This window comes from Equus przewalskii, chromosome 26 (genome assembly GCF_037783145.1).
Source record: "Equus przewalskii isolate Varuska chromosome 26, EquPr2, whole genome shotgun sequence".
In the NCBI taxonomy this organism is placed as follows: Eukaryota; Metazoa; Chordata; class Mammalia; order Perissodactyla; family Equidae; genus Equus; species Equus przewalskii.
The window spans coordinates 33,005,093-33,022,116 of record NC_091856.1 but is presented as its reverse complement, the minus strand read 5'-3'; the positions used below and the strand labels follow the sequence as shown (position 1 = coordinate 33,022,116).

At 60.9% G+C, this 17,024-nt stretch overlaps 1 protein-coding gene across 6 annotated transcripts in view; it reads right to left on the bottom strand.

Annotated features, from left to right (window-relative positions):
- Nucleotides 1-17,024, bottom strand: part of HMCN2 (hemicentin 2) — a 146,523-nt gene that overhangs the window by 63,914 nt on the left and 65,585 nt on the right. For all 6 annotated transcript variants that reach the window (XM_070596955.1, XM_070596957.1, XM_070596954.1 and 3 more), the window contains 13 exons: nt 13,820-14,014; nt 11,269-11,399; nt 10,802-10,949; nt 10,264-10,396; nt 9,322-9,476; nt 7,987-8,265; nt 6,244-6,525; nt 5,372-5,480; nt 4,991-5,160; nt 3,399-3,553; nt 2,840-2,936; nt 2,175-2,270; nt 1,147-1,323 (listed from right to left, as the gene is read on the bottom strand). In XM_070596955.1, coding sequence (XP_070453056.1) covers nt 1,147-1,323; nt 2,175-2,270; nt 2,840-2,936; nt 3,399-3,553; nt 4,991-5,160; nt 5,372-5,480; nt 6,244-6,525; nt 7,987-8,265; nt 9,322-9,476; nt 10,264-10,396; nt 10,802-10,949; nt 11,269-11,399; nt 13,820-14,014 — 2,127 coding nt within the window. The remainder of the gene's footprint in view (nt 1-1,146; nt 1,324-2,174; nt 2,271-2,839; nt 2,937-3,398; nt 3,554-4,990; nt 5,161-5,371; nt 5,481-6,243; nt 6,526-7,986; nt 8,266-9,321; nt 9,477-10,263; nt 10,397-10,801; nt 10,950-11,268; nt 11,400-13,819; nt 14,015-17,024) is intronic.

Sequence of the window (17,024 nt, the reverse complement as noted above, 5' to 3'; positions counted from 1 at the left end):
CCCTCAGACTGCCCAGGCCAGCTCAGGGCCCTGGTCCCAGCGCTCAGTCGAATCTCACCCTTACTAGCTCTTGTCACAGTGAAACAGCACTTTGGGTAGATATCTAACTACTGTATCCTCTGCTGGACTGAAAGCTCCTGAGTCTGTCCTATCCGTGGCTGCAGCCCAGAGTCTGCCCCAGAGCATGTACTCAATAGATGTGGTTGGATGGAAGATGGATAGATGGGGGAACAGACGGTTAGGTGGGTGGATGAAAAGATGGATGGTTAGATGGCTGAATAGATGGATGGGCAGAGGACTGGATGGATGGCTGGATCAATGGATGGACAGTTGGGTGTTCCCATGCATGGATGGAAGGATGGATGGATGGATGAAGGATGGATGGAAGGATGGATGGATGGATGAAGGATGGATGGGAGGATGGATGGATGGAAGGATGGATGGATGGATGAAGGATGGATGGGAGGATGGATGGATGGATGAAGGATGGATGGATGGATGAAGGATGGATGGGAGGATGGATGGATGGATGAAGGATGGATGGATGGAAGGATGATGGATGAATGATGGATGGGTGGATGGACAGATGTATGGATGAATGATGGATGGATGAGTGATGGATGGATGGAAGGATGATGGATGGATGAAGGATGGATGGGAGGATGGATGGATGGATGAAGGATGGATGGGAGGATGGATGGATGGATGAAGGATGGATGGGAGGATGGATGGATGGATGAATGATGGATGGATGAAGGATGGATGGATGGAAGGATGATGGATGAATGATGGATGGGTGGATGGACAGATGTATGGACGAATGATGGATGGATGAGTGATGGATGGATGGAAGGATGATGGATGAGTGATGGATGGATGGAAGGATGATGGATGGATGAAGGATGGATGGATGGATGGATGGATGGATGAAGGATGGATGGGAGGATGGATGTATGGATGAATGATGGATGGATGAAGGATGGATGGATGGAAGGATGATGGATGAATGATGGATGGGTGGATGGACAGATGTATGGACGAATGATGGATGGATGAGTGATGGATGGATGGATGAATACACTGATAGACAAACTGATGGAAAATAACTTTTTGGACAAGGACCCCTTCAGTCCCAGGGCAGCTCACCATTGACCCGCAGGCCATGCTGCAGCTCTGCGCTGCCTGCCACATTGGATGCCACGCAGCGGTAGCTCCCAGCATCAGAAAATTGGGCTCGCTCAATTAGGAGGACCCTCCCATCAGCTGACACCGTCACTCCCTTCTGGGCAGAGACAGGCTGGCGGCCCTTGAACCAGGAGATATCTGGGGGAGAGAAAAGAGATACAAGGGCTCCTGCCAGCCCCTCAGGCTGCGCCTGTATAGTGGGCGTCCAAGAGAGGCTTCCAGGGTGGCCACATGACGTGCCTTTATTTCAGGCAGAGAGAAAGCCAGAGTTCTCCAGGGACGGGGCGGTGGTGGCACAGGCAGCGTCTCTGAGACAGGACTGAAGGCAGAGAGGAAGCCCCAGGGCTGGAGGCTGGGGCAGCCAGGAGCACGGAGAGTCAGAGCCAGCCCGGCCCCTCACCTCCCCCAGCTGACAGGAGACCACTCACGAGGGAAAGCTTTAAAGGAGAGCATGGTGCACCCCAAGACAGCAGCCTCCTAAGCATGGACCAATTGTGTCCTCAGCTTCCTCACATCCTGCCAGGGCCCATCCCAAAACAGGGCTCCCCCAGGGGAGATGCAAATGCCTGTAGGGCTCGCCACCCCAGGCAAAGCAGGGCGACCTGGTTCAGATGGGGGACAAGAGATGGACCCTCCCCCTGCGCCCATCCTGTCTGCTGGACACTCACGCCTAGCCCCAGGCTCCCAGCCCTTTCCTCAACTGCTGGTCTAGAGAAGCCCAGATGGATGGGGACTTGGAGGCCCTGGTCCCTCGCCCCCACCCCAGGGTGGCCCTGTGAAGTTCCAAACTGAGCAGAAGCCCCACAGGGTTGCTGCAGACACTGGGCCTGGCCGTGACGGGCATGTGATGGGCAGTGAATTAACAGCTCCGAGAAGGAAGTGAGGAAGAGGGAAGGCACACCGACTTCATCCTGTTTTGTCCTCGGCCTCGTCAGATGGGGAACTGGGGCTGGCAGGAGGTGGCTTCCAGCCAAGAGGAGGGGTCTTACCGGGAGGCGGCACGCCCGAAGCCAGACACTCCAAGGTCACTGAGGCATTTTCCAGCACTGCCTTGTTGACGGCGCCCGGCTCGATGTTGGGGGGCACTGGGGAGACAAGGAGAGCCCTGGCGTGGTGGTATGGGCTCTGAGCAGCTCAAATCTCAGCCATGCCGTGTCCTTTCCCAGCCTTCCCCAGGGGTCCTGGGCAATGAGAGCCCCAAACGGCTCATGTCCTCTGACCAAGGAACCCCCTCCTGGCCCGAGCCCAGGAACAAAGGCAATGGGCTGCAACCCTTGTTGCAACCGGATGACAAGGTCGACCCCAGCACCCAGCCCCCCAGAACAGTCGATATCCGGCACGGCGGGGGGAGAGGGGGAGGGATCTCCGACAGCCATGAAAAGTGACAAGCGCAGGGATGTGCCCACACACGCGAGGACGTACAGGAACCCAAAAATGAATAAAACAAGCAAAGTTAAACACGATTGCAGACAAGTTTATCCTCTAAAACTCCCACAGAAAACAGCCAAAAGGGGCCACAGACCAAACGACTTTCTGCTTCTTCAAGTTAAGTGCAGGACTATGATTCTAAAACCCGGTTCTCCTCCCCGACCCCCCCGGGGCAGCCCCGAGGGCCCTCAGGGGATCACCCACCATCTGGCACCCACGTCCTCACCCAAAACCTTGAGTGACACGTCCCTCTTGCTCTCCCCAGCCAGGTTGGTGGCGGCACAGGTGTAGATGCCTTCGTCCCTCAGGTCCACCTTCTCGATCTGGGTGTGGGGGTGGGGAGGAGGAGGAGGAGGATGAGCAGAGGGTGTGCCATGGGCATACAGGATGGGCAGAGAGCCCAGAACTGGCAGGCAGTCAGAGCGATGCTGGGGCAGGGTGAGTGGCCAGGCTGCGGCAGACCCCGGGGGCAGGAGAAGCGAGGCATGGGGACAAGCTGGGGTCTGGGATGAGCTGTGCATTCAGATTCCAGGGAATCCCTCTGATTTGGGGGATACTTCCCCCTCTCCTCATTTTCTCCCTCTGACAGCTGAAGCTCCAGAGACCTGGACCAGGCTGAGGGCCCCCTCCTTCAGCCCCAGCGCCCCAGGGTCCACTGAGCATGCCCAGGCTGAGTGGGGTCAATGCTTGTCCTACCTCCCAGGCTGCCAGGGCCCCCTCGGGGTCTCCAGGGCACCTCCACCTGCACCCACTTGCCCCGCCAGCCCTGTGACTTCAGCACGTACCTGCAGGTTCCCCCCTGAGGCTGCCAGGGCCACCCCATCCTTCCACCAGCTGAGGCTCGGGGTTGGCACCCCAGTCCCTGCACACTGGAGGGTCACAGGCTGCAGGAAAGGGGCTGTGATGTTCTCATCCCCGACGATAACCACCGATGGGAGCTCTGGGCAGGGGGACAGGCCGGGAGGGCCCGCGTGAGGGCCAGGAGGCGGGCAGCGGGCACCCATCAACCCCCTCAACGCCTGGGGAGTAGAAGCGGCCTTGCGGGGCCGGCCTCAAGCCTCCTGACTCAACCCCCCAGACGCCTGGCTTAGAGGAAAGAGCGCCGGGCCAGGGGCTGGCAGAGCAGGTCTTTCCCTTTAAAAATTCTCCCATCCAGAACCTCACACCCTGCTGGCGGGAGTGCAAACTGGTGCAGGCACTGTGGGAAACAGCATGGAGATTCCTCAAAAACCTAAAAATAAAACTTCCATACGACCCAGTCGTCCCACTACTGGGTGTCTACCCAAACAACTCGAAAGCAACAATCCAAAGGGACTTGTGCACCCCTATGTTCATTGCAGCATTATTCACAACAGCCAAGATGTGGAAGCAACCCAAGTGCCCAGCAACTGATGACTGGATAAAGAAGATGTGGTATATATACAATGGAATACTACTCAGCCATAAAAAAGACAAAATCGTCCTATTTGCAACAACATGGAAGGACCTTGAGGGTATTATGCTAAGCGAAATAAGCCAGACAGAGACAAACACTGTATGACTTCACTCATATGTGGAAGATAAACAAACACACGGACAAAGAGAACTGTTTAGTGGTTACCAGGGGGGAGGGGGTTGGGGGGTGAGCATAAAGGGTGAAGGGGCACATCTACATGGTAGCTGACAAATAATAACGTACAACTGAAATTTCACAATGTTGTAAACTATCACAACCTCAATAAAAAAAAAGTTATCCCATCCATCCATCCATCCATCCACATGTACATTGAGCATCTATTCTGTACTCAGCACAGAGACACAGCAGAGAAAGGAGGCAACGGCCCTGCCCCCTCAGAGTTCCCAGAGCTGGGCAGCACAGATGGGCAACCAAACCAACAATCCCAATACAGCAGGTGGCAGACTATGGCCACAAGAGGCTGGGCAGTGCAGAGCAGAACCACAGTGAAATCAAGGAGGGCTTCCTGGAGGAGCGGGTGTTTTTAGGGCAGACCTGAAAGTTTTAGGGAGGAGCTAGGCGGGCAAACAAGAAGAGGGAGAATGTTCCGGGCAGAGGGAACAGCATTCACAGGCTTGGACGTGAGACAGCTGATGTATTTAAAGGGCTGAGCAAAGTTCAGTGCGTCAACATGAAGAGAGAGAGTGGAGAGAGGGCAGGCTGGGAGGGGAGCAAGGGCTGGTGGACTGGACAGGTGACAAGCGTGGCAAGCAGCTGAGACTAGCCCCCCGACACCCGCATCTCTTTAAGGAGCTGGGAAGTCCAGCCCAGAAGCACCATCCATGCCCTTCCCAGGTCCGCCAGGCCTGCCAAAGGCACACGTGGCCCTGGCCGTCTGGCTCCACCCACCCCTGGCACCTCGGGCTGCCCATGGCCCCTCACCGTGCACAGCCAGCTCCACCTCGGCCCCCGCAGTGCCTGCCTCATTGGTGGCCTGACAGGCAAAGAGGCCTGCGTGGCCGAGCTCCACGTGGTCGATGTGCAGTGAGGTCCCCTGGGAGGCCACCTGCACCCCGGCCAGCTCCTCGGCTGGGCGGCCGTTCTGCAGCCACCTAAGGTGGGTGGGGAGGGAGACAGGTCAGCCTGAGACCAGGGAAGGCGGGGTGGGCAGGACAAGCCAGGAGGCCTGGTGGCATCTCCCCGCTGCTCGCACGTCCCTGGCTCCGTGGTCTCTTTCATACTCCATCCCCACCCACCCCCAAAGTATGAGTACTCTGCCCACCCCCCCACCCGCAGCCCTGGCCGCCACTGCCCCATACGCACTGGATAGCGGGCACTGGGGAGCCTGAGGCCTGGCAGGGAAGTTCCAGGGGCTGTCCCACAAGGGTGGTCACCTGGCCCAAGCCTTCAGCCACGAGGAGCTGTGGGGGCACTGTGGGCAGGACCAACATCGGGTGCTTGGAGCTGAGCAAATCTTGGCCTACAGCCCCCTCCAAGTCCCTAGTGTCCCCAGAGCAATGCCCAAGCCTCACCTCACCCCTCAAGTCCCCCCACAAAGGGTCCCTCCTCCAGGAGGCCTTCCAGGACCACCCAAGTCAGGGTGACTGGCCACCCTGGCCTCCCCTCGGGCTTGGCCTGTTTATTCAATGTCTGCCCCCGACCAGACGGAGGGTTCACGAGTCCCTGGCCTCCCCTCGGGCTTGGCCTGTTTATTCAATGTCTGTCCCCGACCAGACGGAGGGTTCACGAGTCCCGTCTGCCTGGCGCCCTGCTTTATCTTCAACACCACACCGGGCCGGCCCAGAGTTAATGCCCGAGAAATGTCTGTCGAATGGAAGACAGCAAAGGCCCCGCCCGGCCCCAGGACTAGTGCCCACCGCCCAGCTTTGGGCCTCGGGAAGTTCTCCATAACTTCCATCCCGCTGACCGGGAGCATCTCCTGGAAGGCAGAGCAGTGCCCTTTGTCCTGGGTGACCTGGCCCAGGGTCCTAGGCAGGAGCAGGGACCTTGATTCCTGGGCTCAACCCTGCCCCCTGCTAGCTCTGCGGGACCCTCAGCCCAGGGCCCGGTGTCCTGATCCGTCTCATGCAGTACAGGGGCACCGGTCACTTCTCCACCACTGCCATTCCTCCGGGGGCTGCGGGGACCCGGGGCCCCACAGCCCAGGTGACCGGGGCAGGACAGGCCTGGCTCACCCTGCACCTCCACGACGTACTGCAGCACGGCCTCCCCGGCGGGGCTGCTGGCCACACAGCTGTACAGGCCTCCGGCCGCCTCCCCCGGGCTCTCCAGGCCCAGCGTGCCGCCGCCCGCCTCCAGCCACGTCTCGTTGCTCTCCACCACGGGCAGCCCCTTGTGGTACCAGGAGAGGGTGGGGGGTGGGTGGCCCCTGGCCATACACTCCAGCGCCAAGGGCCTCCCGGCCACGGCCTTCACCATGTAAGGCCCTCCGCCAGCGCCCTGGATGGTGGGCGGGACTAGGAAAGAGGCATGGGGCTGCTCAGGGACCAGCAGGCCTGGTTAAGCCCCTTGCAGACCCTACCCTGTGTGAAATGCCCCCTTCCTCACCTCCACTAGCTGAAACCCCCACTCAGATATCACCTCCTCCAGGAAGCCTTCCCAGGCCCATGGCTGGAAGCATCCTCTCCCTCCTCCGGCGTGGGGGGCACCCCCTCCCTGGACACTGTTTGCATCTTCTCTCCATCCCCTGCTACCCCTGCGAGCTCATCATGAGCAGAACGACAGCATCTCTGCATGTGTCTTCAGTATCTGCACACAGTAGGTCTCAGTACCTGCTCAACTCAAAGCAATAGGCTCCCCAGGGCCCAAGACCAGGGCCACTCCCTTCCCTGGCCTGAGGAAGTGGACGCCTGGGGCCAGCCCCAGCCTGGACGGCCTGGCCTGTGGGGGCTCCTGACTCAGCCCTCGAAGGCCAAGGGGGTAGCCAAGTGGGGGGCGGGGGGCTTCCCTCTTCTCCTTTGGGAGGGTCCCCAAGTTGCTGAGCCCACAGAGCCATTGCCAGGGCACATGGGGCGACGATGGACTGGGACGTGCTTTGACGTGGGTCACAAGCCCCTTTGAAAATTTTATGAAAACACACACGTGTGTTTCCCATCAGATCCCCGAATAAGAGTCCCCAAGCTGGCAGCTGGGCTGGTCCTCAGAGGCTGCCCACAGACCCCGCACAGCCCAGCTTCCCTTTGGGGGGGACCCCCTGGGGCTCCAGCATCCAAGCAGTCTGCATCTTTGGGGGCCGTGGCTCCTGAGCTGCCTCCTTGCAAGGGCCAAGATGACCCCCCTGGCCTGCCCTCTGGCCTCCCAAACTCCCCTACCGAGACCCTCTCTCCCACCTGCACACGCCCTTCCCTCTGAACTCCCTGTGAGTCCTCAGAGGCAAGGCCCTCAGGGAGGGTGACACGGAGGGTGATGGTGCAAGGTTTACAGTCAGACCCTCGATGTGGGCCAGGTCTCATCACCCCATAGCGGGTGGCCCTGGGCCAGCCTCTCACCACCCTCATCTGCAAGTGGGGAGACAGGGCCCAAGGCCCTGCACCAGCATGCAACTAACTGATGCTGTGAAGGGCCCCGGGGTCGCCTCACAGTGGAGGATTAATGGAGAGCAGTTAACTATCAGTAGGGGTCGTGCGGGTCTGGACGAGGTTAGTGACAGCTCTACACCGAGAGGGGAGACCTGGATTCTCGACTCAGCTCTGCCTGCGCCCCTGGACAGACCCTTCTGCTCCCAGCCTCAGTTTCCCCCATCTGAGGGAAGCTGGCCCAGCTCAGATGACCCTTCTCTCTGGCTAACTCCTTGGTCCCACTGTCCTGGGCCTCCAGCCACTCCCCTCCTTTGGAGACACGTAGAGGCCACCAGGCCCAGAGTCTCGCCACTGCCCCTAGCTGACCACTGCCTGCGGCTGCAACCTCTGGCCACTCACCATAAACCTCCAGCCTGGTGGCCTTCTCCACGACCCCCGCGGGGTTGCTGGCCTTGCAGGTATAGAGGCCAGCGTCCGAGCCCCGGGCCCTCCCCAGCTGCAGCTGCCGGCCGCCCCTGGTGTAGATGGCCTCAGTGCCGTGGGGGAGTGGGGCCCCATCCTTGGACCAGGTGATGTCAGGCGTGGGCACTCCTCGGGCCTCACACAGGAACCGCACCGGGTGGCCCTCCATGACGGCCACTTCGCTTGTCTCGTTGGAGCCCCAGATGGTGGGAGGTGCTGAGAAGGGCAATGGGGGGAGGGAGCTCAAAGTGAGCCCCATCCCCAGAGCGGCATGCACATGCCCATGGCCGCAAGCACTGCACATGTCACATGCTCCTGCTGCAGGGCTGGGAAGGCATGGGGGGCAGGGAGGGGGGTGTCTGGGGACAGATGGGAGAGGCCAGCTCGGGAAATGCTGACATGGGAAGCAAGCCTGGTCATCCCAAGAGGTCACATATCGCACATCACACTGCAGAGGTTGGGCAGGGGGCCTCAGGTTACAGGCTCTGCACCCCACTGTGCCCCTAACTTGTTGCATGACCCGGGGTAGGTCACTTCCCCTCTCTGGGCCTCAGTCTCCCTATCTGTAAAATGAATGGCTGGACCAGAACAGGGGTTCCCGTGGGGCAGGTCGCACACCCCTAGTGGTACCCAAGATGATGCTAGGGGTCCATGGGCATGGATGAAATAACACTGCATTTCATCACGGAACAGCTACGCCTTCCCAAACCTCCTTCCATCCTGATTACGACACAGGGAAGGCTGCTTGGTGTGACCGTGTACTTCACCCTTCTAGCACTTTCTACTCTGCCCTTTTTACTGCCTGAGAGCAGACAGCTCAGCACGCCCTGCAGGCAGTTCACGCCTGAGGATTTTCACCAGCGCTCTCTTCTCCTGCATTTATGTTCACAGCTCCCCCCATGAAAGCCAAGTGGCCCTGGTTCCCCACTTACAGCTAAGATATTACATATCCTTTTAAATAAATGAGTGTCAGCGTAAAGAAAAGTAACGTGACGTAAAGAATAAGTTAAAAATCAACCATCCCAAGTGCTATCAGAAATAGTAACACCTGTGAAGCTGAAATGCAGACAACGGGATTTGAGGAATGCTGGTCCAGCTTCCCCCTGTCCCTCCCCCACAGCTTTCCTGTCCCTCCCTCACAGCTTTCCTAGACTGGGGGCTTGCTCCTCGAGGGCCCCCATTTCCGCGCTCGTTCTCCCTCCATGCAGTGAGCAGCCGGCGGGAAGCTTGGCGAGCAGCCCACGTTGAGGGCTGGGAAGGGGCTGGGCTCACAGTGGATTCTGAGCTGGAATTCCTTGGCCTGCTGGCCGGCTGGGCTGAAGGCCAAGCACTGGTACTCTCCCTCGTCCCCGAGGTGACTGTTGGTGATTCTGAGAACCTGGCTGTCCTCCTTGAGCTGGACGTGGGGGTCTCCCAGAAGGACAGGTCTGGAAAGATGGTCAAGAGAATACCGCCAGTAAGGCTGGGGCACTGGCAGGGGCGGGCTGCACAGCGGGGAGGCTGCCGCTGGGGAAAAGAGAGGTTGACAAATTCACAGTTGCTGAAAGGTCCTATCAACAGAGGCATAGTACATAAAATATGATCGACCCCTGCAACGGAATATTGCTCAGCCACTAAAAGGAATGCGGTACTGGCACCGGCTGCAGCACGGATGAACCTCGGAAACTGCGTGCTAAGTGAAAGAAGCCAGACACGGAAGGCCACGTGTTGTACAACTGTGTGACATTTATATGAAATATAGTAAATCTATTGAGACAGAAGGCAGATTAGTGGTTCCCAGGGGCTGGGGAAAAGGGGCAAGAAGAGTGACTGCCAATGAGTATGGGGTTTCCTTTGGGGTGACAGAATGTTCTGGAACTAGATAGAGGTTGTGCAACACGGTGGATGTACTCAATGCCACTGACGTGTGCACTTCAGGATGGTTAATTTCACACTATGTAAATTTTAACTAAAAAAAGTAAAGATAAAAGTTAAAGTAAAAAACAAGATAAAGGAAAGCAGTTTGAGTGGTAAGAAAACCCTGCCGGGCGAGGGCAGGCTGTCACCTGCACGATGCCAGGCTGGGCAGGTGGTGCCCACGCTGCCCTCTTCCGGGCCCTGGGTGGCACCTGCAATACCTGTCAAGCGCCCCCACAGAGTTCGTCCTCCCCAGAGCCCCCAACCACCGGCCCAGACCTGGGCAGCACCCCCACGCCATCGCCGGGGGCCACTCACTGTCCGTCCTTGGTCCATTCCACCTGGGGCGTGGGGACCCCCGAGGGCCGGCATTCCAGCTCCACGTCTGCACCCGCCAGGCCCAGCACCTCCCGGGCGGCCCCAGCTCCGGATCCGAGCATGGAAGGAGGGACTGGGGGCCAGAAGGGCAGGGGGTGAAAGTTCCTCCAACCCTGCAAGCCCCACCCACCGCAGGGCCTTTGCCTGTGCAGAGCCCTTGCTGGGTGCACCCTTCCCTTCGCCCTCCGTTCCTCGTGGGGAGTGCCCCAGACCCTGGCTGGATGGGGCCCCGCTCTGTGCTTCCTCAGCAGCCTGCACGACTTTGTAGCACATCGCACAACAGAAACCACTGGGTTCATTATGTGGTGGCCTAATGTCTGTCCCGATGGCTGTGCAAGGACTGGGACTGGATCTGTCATGGGCTCTCTGTGTCACCAGTTCAGCAGGCCAGGCTTCCCCTCTCCCCTGGCCGGCCTATGAAAGGGTAGGGGCTGCAGGGCTAGGCACGCTTGGAGCTGGGGGCTCAGGCCTCACTCACTGAGCACGAGGAGATCGAAGTCCCTCTGGGCAGCCCCGGCCTGGTTCTCCGCCCGGCAAGAGTAGAGGCCAGAATCGCCCTCCTGGATCCTGGGAAAGTGGAGGGCCCGGGCCCCGTCCAGGAGGCGGTGGCTGCCCACCTTGGGGATCTGGGCAGAAGAGGCCAGAGGGAGCTAGTGAGCGGGGTCTGGCCACCCCCCAGTATCAGCAATGAGGAAACTAAGGCCCAGGGAGCTCGTTGGTGACAGGAACCTGGGGCTTCTGATTCCCAGAATGTGCTGTGCCTTCTCCACCATGCAGCCCTCCAGGCTTCATGATGAGAACACAGTCCTCCCCCACCCTGAGCCCCAGTGCATCCCCAAAGACACCTGTCACATCTCCCTGCCACACCTGGCACATGCAGGAACCCGTCCAGAAGGCCATATCCTACCCAAATCCCACAGCCCGGCCACTGTAGGGGACACCCACCAGCTGCCCATCCTTGAGCCACACGATCTCAGGGGCTGGAAAGCCATTCGCATCACACTCCAGCGTCAGGGACTGCCCGGCCATGCCTGACACGTTGGTCCTGCGCCTGTCCTCTCGGATGCTGGGGGGTACTTCGGAGCAAGGAGAAGCAGAGGAGCTGCCCCCTCCCCAGAGAGCCACAGCCCCCAGGCCCCATCAGGGCCGCTCCTCCTGGCCTCGACAGGCGCCCCGACTTCCGCCCTTTCCCAGATTCCGGGGTCCCAGGATGCCCGCCCCAGCCCCGGATCTGGCCGCCAGGAGCCGTGCAGACCTGGGAATGGCTGCGGCAGCCTTGCCCTGGGACCCGCACACCCTGGTTGCACCCAGGCCCTGTGCCACTCTCTATGACATCCAGCTTTGCAAGATGCCGGAGCCCCCAGATCTACCTGGCTCAGCACCCAGCCTGTTGTGGTGGTCACCTGGGAGGGTCTCCCGAGTTAGAATCTCTGAAGGTGGGGCCTGGGTGTGTCTTTGCAACAAACCTCCCAGGCAAGTCATTACGTGACGAGCAGGGGGAGGTGGAAGGAGGCCCATCAAGAGCTTTTAAACCTGCTTCCCCAACTCCTTCCATGATGCACGTGTTGAGGGGAAGGGCTCCCTCCCTCTGCACGGCACCACGGATGGGGCATGGATGGGGGATGGATGGAGGATGGATGGGGTATGGATGGGGGTATGGATGGGGGGATGGGTGGGGGGATGGATGGGGTATGGATGGGGTTATGGATGGGGGGATGGGTGGGGGATGGATGGGGGTATGGATGGGGGTATGGATGGGGGGATGGGTGGGGGGATGGATGGGGTATGGATGGGGGTATGGATGGGGGGATGGGTGGAGGATGGATGGGGATGGGTGGGGGGATGGATGGGGGATGGGTGGGGGATGGATGGGGGATGGGTGGAGGATGGATGGAGGATGGATGGGGTATGGATGGGGGGATGGATGGGGGATGGATGGAGGATGGATGGGGATGGTTGGAAGGGATGGGTGGGGGATGGGTGGGGGGATGGATGGGGTATGGATGGGGGGATGGGTGGGGGATGGGTGGGGGATGGGTGGGGGGATGGATGGGGTATGGATGGGGGGATGGGTGGGGGATGGGTGGGGGGATGGATGGGGGATGGATGGGGGATGGATGAGGGGATGGATGAGGGGATGGATGGGGGTATGGATGGGGGTAGATGGGGGTACGGATGGGGGTACGGATGGGGGTACGGATGGGGGTACGGATGGGGGTACAGATGGGGGATGGGTGAGGGGATGGGTGGGGGGATGGGTGGGGGATGGGTGGGGGATGGGTGGAGGATGGATGGAGGATGGATGGAGGATGGATGGGGATGCTTGGGGGAATGGGTGGGGGATGGGTGGGGGATGGATAGGGGGATGGATGGGGGATGGATGGGGTATGGATGGGGGGATGGGTGGGGGATGGGTGGGGGGATGGATGGGGTATGGATGGGGGGATGGATGGGGGGATGGATGGGGTATGGATGGGGGGATGGGTGGGGGATGGGTGGGGGGACGGATGGGGTATGGATGGGGGGATGGGTGGGGGATGGTTGGGGGAATGGGTGGGGGATGGGTGGGGGATGGATGGGGATGGGTGGGGGATGGGTGGGGGATGGGTGGGGGATGGGTGGGGGATGGGTGGGGGATGGATGGGGATGCTTGGGGGGATGGGTGGGGGATGGGTGGGGGATGGGTGGAGGATGGATGGGGATGCTTGGGGGAATGGGTGGGGGATGGGTGGGGGATGGATGGGGATGGGTGGGGGATGGGTGGGGGATGGGTGGGGGATGGATGGAGGCTGGATGGAGGATGGATGGGGATGCTTGGGGGAATGGGTGGGGGATGGATGGGGGATGGATGGGGATGGGTGGGGGATGGGTGGGGGATGGATGGGGGATGGATGGGGATGGGTGGGGGATGGGTGGGGGATGGTTGGGGGATGGATGGGGGATGGATGGGGATGGGTGGGGGATGGGTGGGGGATGGGTGGGGGATGGGTGGGGGATGGGTGGGGGATGGATGGAGGATGGATGGGGATGCTTGGGGGAATGGGTGGGGGATGGGTGGGGGATGGATGGAGGATGGATGGAGGATGGATAGGGGGTGGGAAGTGTGGGAAGCTGCCCTGCTGACGGAAGGATGTGAGCCTGGGGTCAGTTTCAGCAATTTTCACCGGAAGTGGGCTTTGGGGTTCTCCACTGCCATCGGTGCTCACTTTAAAATGAATTTACCAGCTAGACCATTTTAAAAGCCATTTATGGAGTTCCAGGTTCTTCCCTTTACACAGTCTCCATGGGGGGGTCTCTCGGGAAGAGGGTGCCCATGCAACCTGACACTCTCCCAACACCCTCAGGCCCTCCCCGCCAGGCACCCAGGACAAGGACCTGCAGCCTCCCCCGGGCGAGCTCTCGGGCCCTGGGGCGCTGGTGCTGCCACACTGGGGCATCCTGGGGTCCCGTCAGGAGGTGTGCACAAGCCGTCCCCCAGCTCTGGGGTCCTGCTCACCATAGACCACCAGCTTGGCTCTCCTGGATGCAGAGCCCGCCTCATTGGTGGCCTGGCACTCATAGTCCCCACTGTCAGTGGGAGAGACGGAGGCCAGGAACAGAGACCCCTCATCCAGCACCGCCAGACCGGGCCGGCCACGCAGGGGCTCCGAGGATGGGCCCTTCCGCCATGTGATCTGCGGCTTGGGTGTCCCTGGAAAGGCACACGGAGTCATGAGCATGGACACCCTGTCCCCTCCCCCTCCACACCCACATAGCACCTCCTTGAGCAAATGTCACTGACCCTCTGGTGTATGGTTCCAGGCACCTCCTCATGCCCCAGGCCGGGAGGAGCAGCTCCATCAGAGTTGCAGGTGCCCACATACCCGCCACCTCTCCACCCAATGCCATGTGTCCCAGCACTCCCAGTGCCCTGAGGGCCACAGGCACAGGGGCCAAGAGCCCTCTCTCTGGCTCCCTTCTCAAAGAGGCCCCATGGGGCCACCCCGTTTGGCTTTGCCCTCCCGACCCCCTCAAGGCCCTGCGCTTTCTCTTTGCCCACCACCTCCAGCTTCCTCACATACATAAGACGCACCGATCTGGGTGTTTCGTCTATTGCCTGTGTCCCCCCACAGGACCAGGGCCTTTGCTTGGTTCTCTGCTGCACTCTCAGTAGCAAGCCCAGTGCCTGGCACACAGTAGGTGCTACATTAATGAACAAGCCTGCCATGCTCAGCACCTGTACTGTGCCATAGGACCAAAGCATGATGGTGGAAAGCCTGGCTCAGCTCAGCCTGCTCGTCCCTTCTCAGGCACTGGGCCAGGCACCTCCAGCCACACAGCCCGGCCGCACTGTGAGGGCCACCATCCCCCGGATTCCTTCCCGGACACTCCTCACGTTGGACTGTTCAATGTCTGACTCTGCCACCAGACGGTCGGTGTGCACAGCCTGGCACACAGGGGGTGTGCAATAGAGTGCCAGGCACACAGTAGGTCCTCAGACTGGTGTTGCAGGAATGACCCAGCCTTCCAAGCAGCACATGTGCTCAGGAGGCAGCGGTGCCCAGCGGGCAGGGCTCAGCCCCAGCCCGGCCGCCTTGCTGAGCGCCCTCTGGACAAGGGCAGCCCCAGCCCACAGCTCTGTCCCCTCAGCCCTTGCCGGCCCTCCCACCTCCACCAGCGCCGAGCAGGAAGCACGGTGGGGGACGCTCCCCCAAAATCGCAGGTCAGCACCTTCGGCACCTGTCACTCCACTGCCACCACGAGTCATGGGGACGCACAACCATTGCTAACACCGATGATCATTAACCACCCCCCGCCCCGGCTCCAGCAGTGTGGGGCGCTCCCTCGGTCTCGCTCCTTTATCCTCTCTCGGGGCCTGCAGAGGCAGGTGGGCCACCTCCTTTGGGAGGGCGTGGGGGCAGGATCAAGATGTGGCACATGCAAGGCATCCTGGCATCCTCGTCGTCGTCGGGAGGGGCCCTGCCCGCTCCGCCTGCACTGACTTCTCCCGCCTGAGATATGACCCTCTGCCTACCAGCTGGGAGGGGACGGCCAGGCCACCTCGCTCCTGCAGGCCACTCATCCCCATGTCTGTCCTCCCGTAGAGCCACACACCACACACGATACACACACACCATACATACACAGATACCACACATACACCATACACACACATCATACACACACACCATACATAAACAGATACCACACACACACCATATATACACACACCATACCACACACACATCAGACACCACACACACACGATACGCACACACACCATACACACACACATCACACACACACATACACCACAGACACACCACACATATACCACACACACACATATATCATACACACACACCACACCACATCACACACACCATACCACACACACCCCACACACACTTGTGTCCCTCTCAGCTCCTTGAGCTTCTCCCGAGAGCCCACCCACTCCCAGCCTCCGCCACCCAGGGGACGAGGAGTCAGAGCTGCTGGCCTAGAGGGGCGCTCGGCTTTGAAACATCTCACGGGTAAGGGAGCCCCAACCACAGGGCTGCGCGGAGCTCTGTGAGGCAGGCTCCAGGGGACTCCGAGGGTCACTGAGACCACTCGTCTCACCGGCACTCCCATCCCCGGGGCAGAGAGCCGCAGGGATGTGTCAGAATCACTGGCCTCTCCTGCCCCCCCATCGGGAGCAGACCGATGGCGCCACCCACGCAGGGACCGGGGCTCCCCGCTCCAGCCCGGGTCTCGGGCCTTCTCCTGCCACCCCACTCCCCCACCCCCTGCCCTGGGAGCCCAAGGTCTCAGGGCGGCGCGCCAGCACCCAGCACTGCCCCCGGGAGCCGCCTGCTCTGTGTCCACCGCATGGGGTCCTGCCCACGCAGCTGGAGGCTGGCCCCGAGGACAGTCCCTGACCTGCCAGGGATGAACCCGGGCGGTGTGAGCACGTGGGGCCCCGAGGGCGGGGGCTGGGGCTGGGGGGTCCCCCTCCCCAGTCCTGGGAGCGTGCAAGGGCTGCTTGCTGTTACCAGAGATCGACACAAGGTGGCGGCCCGGCCTCGAGTCGGGATCTGGGGCCCTGCAGGTGGGCGGCTCTGCAGATTCCCGGGGGTGCGTCCGCGTCCTGCCCGCCGCTCCCTCTGTCCCTCCTGGGGGCTCCCTAGGGCCCCGCGGCAAGAGGAGGCGCAGCTGAGACTACAAGCGGCCCTCCAGGCTCCTGCGGGCTCTCGCCCACCCTTCCAGAGAGCGCGCGGGGGGCGGGCACGGGGCAGGGGACACGGACGACGGCGCGTCCTCCCGCCAGTCACAGAAGGGCCAAAGCCAACCGAGGCCCCCGGGGCAGGCGGCGGGACGCGCGGGTGCCGCGGAGGTTTACAGAAGGCAAAGGCGCCCATTCCACACGCCTCCCCAAGCCGCTACCATGCACCAGGCACGGTGTCCGGACCTAGGACTCGTGTCGTCCCGCTGAGCCCTCACAGCAGCCCTGCACGGAGGGACTGGTATGACCCCACGGGGCAGATGAGAAAGCGGAGGCTCAGAGAGGAGGTGTAAGCTGCCCCAAGCTGCACAGCCCAGAGGGCCAAAGCAGGCTTTAGCGCTGGGCCATTGACCAGAGGTGTCTATCTCGGCCCCACACTGTGCTCCTGCCCCAAAGGGGGCCCCTGAGAGGGCTGGTTTACCCAGGGCACAGGAATCGGGCCTCCAATGAGAAAGTC